This window comes from Rhodnius prolixus, unplaced genomic scaffold (assembly GCF_049639745.1).
Source record: "Rhodnius prolixus isolate KJV_2025 unplaced genomic scaffold, Rpr scaffold_7, whole genome shotgun sequence".
In the NCBI taxonomy this organism is placed as follows: Eukaryota; Metazoa; Arthropoda; class Insecta; order Hemiptera; family Reduviidae; genus Rhodnius; species Rhodnius prolixus.
This window is the reverse complement of record NW_027411582.1, coordinates 1,516,175-1,526,285: the sequence shown is the minus strand read 5'-3', so window position 1 is coordinate 1,526,285 and position 10,111 is coordinate 1,516,175. Positions and strand designations below refer to the sequence as shown.

At 29.4% G+C, this 10,111-nt stretch overlaps 2 protein-coding genes across 3 annotated transcripts in view; one reads left to right on the top strand and one right to left on the bottom strand.

Annotated features, from left to right (window-relative positions):
• Nucleotides 1-79: 79 nt before the first annotated feature.
• LOC141446675 ((3R)-3-hydroxyacyl-CoA dehydrogenase) lies at nt 80-6,592 on the bottom strand. Its single transcript, XM_074113316.1, has 5 exons — nt 6,397-6,592; nt 5,924-6,255; nt 5,667-5,845; nt 1,541-1,668; nt 80-286 (listed from the first exon to the last, which is right to left on the bottom strand). The coding sequence occupies exons 1-5, from the start codon at nt 6,425-6,427 to the stop codon at nt 201-203; spliced, it is 756 nt and encodes a 251-aa protein (XP_073969417.1). The 5' UTR covers nt 6,428-6,592; the 3' UTR covers nt 80-200.
• A 166-nt stretch (nt 6,593-6,758) lies between these two features.
• Nucleotides 6,759-10,111, top strand: part of LOC141446672 (uncharacterized) — a 49,456-nt gene continuing 46,103 nt past the window's right edge. Inside the window, exons 1-2 of one of the 2 annotated variants that reach the window (XM_074113311.1) lie at nt 6,759-7,447; nt 7,894-8,009. In XM_074113311.1, coding sequence (XP_073969412.1) covers nt 7,363-7,447; nt 7,894-8,009 — 201 coding nt within the window. In that variant the 5' untranslated portion in view covers nt 6,759-7,362. Of the gene's footprint in view, nt 7,448-7,893; nt 8,010-9,163; nt 9,341-10,111 lie in introns of those variants that run through there. The other variant, XM_074113312.1, reaches the window with a different exon arrangement.

Below are 10,111 nucleotides of genomic sequence, written 5' to 3'. Positions count from 1 at the left end.
TAAAGGAGGCAAGATTCATGTTTACATTATAATAGATAGACTACACGTTATAAAAATAGGAAAGGCAGAAGTGGAGGAATTCTGGGTAAATAATTTATTTTTGATAAACAAAATATATATGTTTACTTCATTAAAATAATCTTCTCATGAATACATAATTTATTTTATTCACGTTAAAAATAATTTGTCACTTTATCTTATCACAACCCACCTGTTACCAGTATAGAGGCACCATTTATATAAGAACTACGATCCGAGGCTAGGAATACAATTACTTCTGCTACTTCTGAAGAACAAGAACAAAAAACATTATTATTATTTAAGTCAGTTAACAAATTAAATGTTTAAACAGAATTAGAACAGAGAAATGTATTAGTTTTGCTGGTTATAAACAATTTTTTGTATTCGGCAGCACAGACATTCCTTTATAACCTATAAGTACGGAAGATCGAAGTACCACCGACTCGGATAGAAATCAAGTCGAAGACGGACTATATACAGTAAAATACTACAATATTTAAAACAATTTGGGCATTTGGACAAGTAAATTTTGTTTATTTATTATTCAATTTTTGTAAGGCAGAAATAAGCTGAAGGCCAAGGTGTTTTTCTTATTTTTAAAAAAGTAATTACAAAAAGCAAATTTCAACCATCTGATCTGCCTATTTATTATGGAAGAAACAAATACTATCTCAAAAAGCTTATTTTAAAGGAAACAAATGAGAGCAAACACAAAACAGGATGAAAACGTTTTCTTGGCTGATTAACAGTAGAGTAAGGGACCGAGCATTGGACTCTTTAGGACAATCTTTACACAGAAATCGCTAATGTTCGGAGAACTTACAGAAAATTGCTGGACTAGGTACCGTGCCCATTAAAATAGAGGTGAGAACTGCAATCGTACATAATAGGTGAACCCCCCACCAGGTTTCAATACAATTGTTTTGGATGAGTAATGTATACAGTAAGCTTCAGTTTTTTGACTATTGACTAGTCATGGGCTTCCGTCAATCTTCTAGATCTTGGGGAGGAAAAAATAGATCATTTTATAGACAACAAGCACATTAGTCACAAAAGATACACGTTCTTGTTCTTAAGCATGACTTAAACAATGGACAAATGCTTTTATTTCACTTATTTATAGAATGATCTTTACACATTAGCATACAGATTATGTTTTACTCATTCGGGCATTTCTGTATCACCGATATTGCAGGTTAATGTGATATTCACAAATCTTAAGGTTAGTAGCCCCATTTATTTTTTATTTTGAATTAAAAAGCTGCCTTATAATTGTAAATCATTTTCTTCCCTTACATTACACAACTTTCTTTGCCAAAAATGCAAAAATCTTTTCTTAAATATGTCATTGAAGATCCAGTCTTCTAAGGACATTTGGATTAGTGCAGGATTATATTAAAATGAAAGTTAAATTTTGATACAAAATAAATAATTTTAGTATAAATATTTTCCTATGCATATTGTTTTCATGCACAAAAACGTTTTTTTTTTTTGTAATAATCTAGAAAAAATATAATACCTTCTGGTGTCCCCATTCTACCGATTGGTATTCTTGTTACGAAAAGTTTTTTAACCTTTTCTGGCATTAATTCGGTCATAGGGCTGTCAATAAATCCAGGTACTACTGCATTACAACGAATACCAAACCTAAAAGGGAAAAATAGTTCTCTTACTGCAATTATCATAAGATTTAATTTCCAAGTTTTCTTAAACGAGGTATTTAAGTTAAAGCTTAAATACAATGATTCATGAGCTTTGGACACACCATTTGTTTCTAGCATAAAGTGGTTTGATAATTTATGGAAAAATGAATGAAAAAGCAGTCATTAAAATGAAACTTAACCTTCTACTAAAATTTTTTTAAAACTAAACTTATCTTTAAAATTAAAGTACAGTGTAAGAAATTAAATAATTTTTCCCCACTTTTTCGAAATTACTTTTTTTTGGGGGGGGAAGATCAATCAACACCAACTTTTTCTCTCCTTAGCCTTAAGTTGTAGTTGATTGACCTCTAGCCTAAGAAATGTGACTAAGTATTACAAAAAAATAATTCTAATACGACGAAAACTCCATTTAAATGTTAAACATAAGTTTTCTGAGCGGGTATTTTGTATTTCTAATCATTCTAATAATAACATTGTATGTATTTCTAATAATTCAACAGAAACCTTATTATGGATACGATAACCATACAATTTAAAAAAAAGTGTTAACAGTTAAGACGATCTTAATTGATAAGTTGATAATTTTGAATTAAATTAAAGGATCTTAAGAATGATCAACACACAATCGAGACATCTTTTAAATGAATAAAAAAGCCAAAATTAAAAAGAAAATTTATTTAGACTATTAAAGGTTTTTTTATCACCATATTAAGTTGGCTTATCTTATCTACTTTTTATAAAAAATTATTTTTCAATGTAATCTTTTATTTTGTTTTTTACATTAATTCTAGTATAATAAAAAACTAAAGTAGGGTTCGAGTAGATTATTAACATTTTTCAAAATAAAATAAAAAAAAATATTCATAATTTTTAAAAGGGTTTCATACTTTTTCGAGATATATGCATTAGCAATTTAATACAAAACATGGGTTTGTCATGATGTCTAATGTTGGGCCTTACACTGTGAACTACATGCTGCCCTAACGCTGTTCACCACTCTCGTAATACACTAGATCAGTGGTTCCCAACCTCCTGGGGTACGCGAAAGATTGTTTAGGGGTACGCCTCTAAAAAAAAAGTTATGGAGGAAGATATAAAAATTGCGAAAAAATGTCGCTTTAGTTTTGACTAATATTACACATGGCCCGCATATAATTTACTTCTCCTTTATTAACGCTTTGCTGTTTCTATTTACGGCCCCTGTAATAGTTATTGGCTTGAAATGTTTACCTATTCAGAAATGATTTTTTTAATGGGAACATAACATATGTACGAGTATATGTTCTTTACAAGACACATTATATTCAGATTGTTTTGCTGTTAATTTAATGTTACAATACGTAAAATCAAGAATACGATTATTTATTTATTTTATTTATACATTATATATATGATAGGGGTACACACTAAGGAAACAATCATGTAAAGGGGTACACTAATGAAAAAAGTTTGGGAACCTCTGCACTAGATAAAATAACGGTAATAAAGAATTAACCTAGATAAAATCTTAAAGGTTAATAATAGTTTACGTTTTCAATTAACGCCTGTTAACATACAGGAGTATTTAATACCACGAGCCATACCTTTATAGAGGACTGCCGGTCCGGAACGGTGTACTCCCTTAACACACAACACTGCCTTCAACAGGCTCCTACAAAAAAGAAAACCTAAGCGAAGTGAGACCAGCATCTACGCTGGGGCAAAACAGCAATACTACAAAGCCACATAGTTAACCCCTTCCTTAAACGATTAGGGTCGGAGTTCAAGATTTTTATTGCTATTATTTTGCCTAAAAACAAAACCAAAAGGTTTTTTTTTGAAACCTTATGTGATGGTTTATGTAAAATAACTTTACAGCTGGATAACTAAATTGGTACAAAAATGTTCCACGTTTGATGAACATTGTGTGTTATTGAATCGGCACATTCTTTTTAAGACCTTCCAAGTGGTGCAACCTTGGCTTTGATCTATGAACTTTCCTAGTAACTCAACTCCTCAGGTAAATTGTATTATAAAACTCTGGCATCTTCTTATCAATGAAGAAATTACTTAGAACAATTTTACCTATCCACAATTGACAATAAGCATGAGGAAGCAGTTTTTCTGACTTTTTTGAGGCTATTCTTATTATTATTTTTTTCCTTGCCTAAAGCAACTTAATTTTGGAGTTCTTAGACGTAGCAAGATTTATGTATAAAATGAAGTTAAAGTGTACTGTACCAGAATTTTAGTGACTAACTGAAATTAAAAGCTGGTCACAAACTGTGCATAGTATTGATCATATCATGTTATTTCCAAGGATAAGTTGATTGTGATTACAATGAAGTCTAACAGTCGGCACCAAATACTTGAAGTAACTTTCCTAGACAATAGTTTATTGTAAAAAAAAGATATCCCTTTACCGAACTAAATTTGCCTATGTTCCCGGTGATAAAATGAGAGTATCACAATAAGTTAATCTGACAACAGTAAGCGAGGCTAGCAAATAAAAATTAAAATAAATAAGACTGAGACAGCCAATTATATTCGAATTTCTAAGACTATTTCACTTATGAGTATAAATCTGAATAAGATTCAGATAAATCAGTCATATATTTTATATTTCTATTTTCTATATTCTTTATGAAAAGATAATCTTTCAGCTCTTTACCAACCCTCTACGGGCATTTTTTAAATAGAAATAGAGAACTATGACGACTTGTGCAGTAATTACAGACATAGAAGAGTAAGGAAACCCTTTGTTATAGACTTATCGTGTAACTTGTTTTCTTTTTTCCTAAAGTAAAATGTAAATAAATGTACTAATAACAAAATTTTAATGATGTGTTCTGGTATTGGAAGCTTAAACTGATACTTCTATTTATTTTGTGTATATTTATATTATAAGATCTATGATCTAGTGAAATACAAATTCCAAGTAACCAAACGATCTGAACTCTGTACACAAGAACCTATCATTTTTGCTTGAGATTTTTTTTCTTGAATTTTAATTTCAGGATGAATTTCCTTTTAAAGTGCCTTTTCTGGATTTACAGAAAGATTCTACAGCTTTACTACCTAAAAACGAATGTATTTATTTATACAGTGAATGTATACTGGTTAAATTCCGAATTTGCCACAAAACTAAAGAAAGTTTGTATTTTAACTTAAAATTCGAAGAATTAGTAAGAGAGAGAGCTTAGTTTTTTACACATTAATTTTTTTTATTACTACGTTTAGGACTGTTTTCTTATCACCTTAAGAAAATCAGCGTACTATCAATGGTACCACTGCTAGAGATTCGCTGATCTAACGGTTGCAGGCCCAGATATACTTCTTGGACATGCTTTTTTGTTTTCTGGTGAATCATATACTTATATTATAAGTTGGGATTACTTTTCTTTGCGATGAGATCACACTTCTGCTTTTCCCAAAAGATTCTTTTGTCAGAGAGAGAGTCAGAGCTTACTCATTTCAGAAATAGGCTCCTTATTTGAATAATACGAGAAGGAAGAGCAAGTCTGCATCATTCGGCATATATAGATCTGTGAGGCCTTCCTAAGTATTAAACTCATTGTAGCAGATAACAGAACAACAAATATACTCCTCAAAAAAATGAAAAACAACAGTTATACTGTAGATCTAATAACAGTACTAAACAAGACTAATGATTGCAACATTCTTGAAGAAATTCCTAACCTTCATTGGGCTTAAGAAAAAGTAAAACCCAGGTCAGTAGCTGCATCTTATTTCCACAGATATTTAAGAAAGACAGTGAATCACATAATTTTTCTTATAGAGCTGCTTCCTTTTTATACAAACGAAAGAGTACATTGTTGTACGTACGCTAGAATATATATTATCTGATGAAAAAGAAGATGGAACAGCCTCTTTTTTTCGGCTAGTACTTAAATTATGATCAGTCTAATTTCTTTTTAAAAGTTAGTGGTAAACATTTTTATTATTACTCTAAAAAAAAAAGCAGATGGACAAAAAACGAACTTTCCCATCTCCTTGGCAACAGATTTGGTGAGTGCTTCAACGCCGGCTTTACTTGCTGAATAATTTACCTGTGCCAAGTTTCCAGTCTGTCCGACAATACTGGCTATATTCACTATACTTCCGTCTTGTTTCCTTTCAGTAAGTTCTGTACAAGCGCATTTCACAACATTATATGTGCCCTGTTAGACAGTATTAAAATTAATAACATTAAAATATATTTTTCTATAAGGAAGTTAACTTTAATTTATTACACTTACCGTAAGATTAACATCCACAACAGTTTTAAACATTTCTTGCGTCATAGCCAGCAGAAAACTATCACGTGTTATACCTGCAGAATTTATAACAACATTTGGAGCTTTTGAATGTTGTTTTACGATATTTTTGAAAGTTTCTTCAACGGATTCTGCATTGCTAACATCTAAAATGATACCTGTATGGGTATCTCCTTTTAATTTTTTTGAACCAGTAATTGTCAATTGTTTTAATGTCTCATCTAATTTTGGTTTACTTTGATCAGTTACTATTACTTTAGCCCCTTCACGAGCTAGTGTTAATGCCGCTGCACGACCTATTCCACTTCCAGCACCTATTAATAATAGTATTAATTACTATTTTTATAAAAATAAAAACAACATTATTTTTGCATTAACAATTAGTATTCATCTGTATTTCTATCGAAACATTACAAAAAAAAAAAAAAGTATAGTAAAAGACCTCGCCTGCGTACCAGTCACCAGAGCTAATTTCCCTGCTAACATTCTCTGCAATTTATCAACTCAATGAAATTGATAAAAATAGAAACTAATGTTGTTTCACCATACACGTTACTAACATTTCAGTCAACTACTTTCTTATCACAGAAACTAAAATTTAATGTAAGTGAAGTCAAAGTTTAGTATCACAATCATTACCAACTTTGTAAATCGTAATACTATTTTACAATTTAAAAAGAAACTAGAATAAGCTTTATTTTTGTTATGTTTATTATTAATGCTTAAAGCGTCCTTGAAAGAAAGTTAAATTTAATTTTGAATCATATAATTACTGATTTAAAATTAAAATTTTAATGCTACATTTATTTGAATTCTCCACTAGAAGGCATTGCAGTGTGATGATAACCGTCAAGCTAATATCGGCTCATAAACAAGTGTAATAAATTATTTCTGTATACAGTTTAAATCTTTAAACTATTATTTTATTCCTTTATCACTTATTTAATTTTTGAAGAATATGTTTATTAATAAATTGAGTGATAGTTTATTATATTAAATGTACAATATGTGTGACGCGGCTAAGCTGTTGAAACTAATGTCAAATCTTTGGTGAAGGGAGTGTACTAACATTACAGTGAGTTAGTATGAGTGGCCAGCTTCTGCTCCCCTTTTCCTTTATATATTAGAACTAAACCTAAACTGTCATGGTGGATCAATTATAGTTTTAAAAAAGGAAATTTGTTCGGTAATTTTTATTGACAAAAAAAATTGACAGTAAATTTTGTCTATAATGTAAAATAAAACGTGTGCTGAACTCAAGTAGCAAACTAATTTCTCCTTTTTATTTTTTGTCATGTAACAATTCTAATTTATACATCTTACGGTAATGATTAGTTAAATAATTTAGTGCTTTTTCTTTTAAATGCAAAAGAAATTTGATAAAGTTTGTGTTTTAAAAATATAAAATAAAGTTCGAAGGAATGGTGTCGCCTTATAAAAAGAAGAAATTGGAGAAAAAAGGAAAGCTAGCCGCTGCACTGGATACAAATTCATTAAAATATCCAGGTAATTTTTTGTTTTACTAATATAAATTAAGAATAATGCGTAATTAAATCTTCTATAAATTTATTATAATTAGACTTGCGAGGTTTCTATTACCTCTTTTATTTTACAGATATTAGGTTGCATGTTTAAATTACTTTTTCCAGATACAAAAAAAAACATTTAATTACAAATATTTGTTTTATAATAGATATAGGTAGCAAATAAATAGGTTAAAAAGTAAATTAGCAATTTCATACAACTTTTTGCATAACAAGCAGTTCATTCGCCTTTCAGTAAGGCCTTGTTTGTTTTAGGTTAATGAACATAACTTTTATTATTGCTTTTGTTATTATAAAAAATTATGTTTTTACCTTTTTTAAATTTGTATTTATTTTCTTTACCATAAATAAACTAAAATTTTGTTATCAGTATTTTACATTACTATTTTACTTTCTGGGACCAAATAGGCAATAGGCGAACTAGAACTAGTTTGAAGCCTCTTACTGATAAGAAGTTCTATTTGGACATAAAAAATCATGCATCGTTGAAGAAGATCGAAGCAAAACTAACTGCTCTTGGTGCAGTAAGTACAGATATATTTATACTTTGAATATTTATTGATATGCGTTCTTCTTTTTGAAAATAGTTAAGTTTGTTAAGTTCTTATCTTTTTGAAAACTGTGTCTAATTGATTCAAAATTAGAGACTCATTAGGATTCCCCCTCAAGATTATGCTTACTTTTTTTATTATCATAAGATTACTTAGTCTTTTCAAGATTATGTAATGGTATATTCACACTGTCTTGTTTGATTCTCAAACAAGATTATATTTTTAAACTTTTTTCAAATTTTATGAAGGGATTATTCATAAATTGTAAAACCTATCTCAGGTTGCACCATCATTCCAAAACTTTCGTTTGTCTTATTACTATTTCAAATGATAGACGTCAACAGTTTACGAATTTTGATAATTATTTGTAGCCACAAGTAAGATTATTTTAAGATAGAATATTAGTAAGAAATAAACGAAATATCTGTACGGAAAATCTGATAATATTTAACACCCACGTTTTGTTTGTTCATATGACATATGATCATTATCAATCTCTTAACTGGTTAGACCTCTTTATCTTAGGACCAAAAAGTCTCAATAATAAATATGCAAACTGTAAACTTGTTAAATAGTGAAAAGAAGTTTTCATTCGTGTTGTAGCTCGAACTTCTTTATTTAAGTCTATGCAACTTTACAGTAACTTTAAAGATAACCCTCTTCAATTGGAAGTACCAATTCGCTACTTATATTATTCAAAGAAAATGAAATGTGCTAGGAAAATTATAATTTTTTTTCCCAACTTTATAATGTTCTGTGAAGGACAAGTGAGAAGTAATTATCAAAATTTATTGTAAAGCGTTATAAAATTTTATTGGGAATGGTAGGTAAAAAAAGGAATGCAAAGAGGAATTTGTATTTGATACTATAAAAACTCTGTACAGAGATGGAATTATTGGTGTAAATTCCCATCAGTATTTTTTTAACGAGTTAACTGTGCTAAATATATAGTGTTATACTATCAATATTGTTCAAATCATAATAGGAACCTATCAAAAATAAATGTAAATAAATACAAAAGATAAAAACTTAGAAAAAAAAAAAATAATCAGGTTTATTGATAATTTTGGTCAGTGTTCGATTGTAAATGCTGCACCTAGCGGCAAGATCCTGTAACTCTCTGGCTAGGTTAACAGTGAAGACCTCGTACACGGCCATTTTGTGACGTTAAGTTTTTTAATGAGTTGTGCTGTGTGATTTATTACTATAAAAGTATTAGTGTTTATTTCAAACTAGTGCATATGTACTTGTGAAAGTGTAATAGAATCAATAGAAAAACTCAATTTTGGGATTTTTAGGAAAGGGTAAGTTCATTTATTAAATTACTTTAGGCTTTCATACGGATTTTCAATTTGGTCAATTCGAGTTTTTATAAGTGATGTTTACATATTTGGGCTAGGCCTTCATTCTTGTGTATTCGATCCGTTTCAACCATAACCCTCAGCTTTCATTTTACACACTATATGTGCTATTTCTAATTCTACACGAAGTGCATACCTTTTTTTTTTTTTTTTTTCTAAATACTCTAATGTAATTTTATTTTTGTACATTATCACGTAATCATTTTCTGTCTGTTTAAAAAAATTGCACCTTTCGGTTCCCTATTACAACAATCGAGTTACACTAAATTGTTAACGTTCTAGTAATCTAATTTCAAATTTTAAGCTAAGAAAGCTTGACTTTGCCACGGTAATACTAAAAAAAATATGTTTTAGGAGTAAACATTTTTATTCCAACTAACGTAATTTTTACAACAAAGAGTATTGTGCAGTTCAAAGAAATTTCTGAACAATCGTAGCGACGAACGTTTTCGAGTACTGCACTGTCATTAATAAAAACCCCATTTTCTCCATTTAAAATCCTTCACGCATTTGATTTCATAATACGTTATAATTAGTCTTATTGCTATTTTTAAATGACATTTAAAGTTTTAACTTATTTTTGCAATAAATCTAAAAGTTATCACTTGAGCTTGACTTTCAAATGACTTAATCTATATTAGCGTAAAAATGAAAAACATAAACATTGCTAGGAAGTTTGTTTATTTAATCAGCTGTTCGCATTTAAAATTCCCC

Excerpts from the sequence above, each read along its gene's own strand:
- LOC141446675 (XM_074113316.1), bottom strand. The coding sequence starts at position 6,427 with ATGTTAGCAGGGAAATTAGCTCTGGTGACTG. Across the intron at positions 5,846-5,923 it reads TTGTGGATGTTAATCTTACG|GGCACATATAATGTTGTGAA; the intron begins GTAAGTGTAATA and ends ACTGTCTAACAG. Across the intron at positions 1,669-5,666 it reads GTTGCCAAGGAGATGGGAAA|GTTTGGTATTCGTTGTAATG; the intron begins GTTCGTTTTTTG and ends TTTCCCTTTTAG.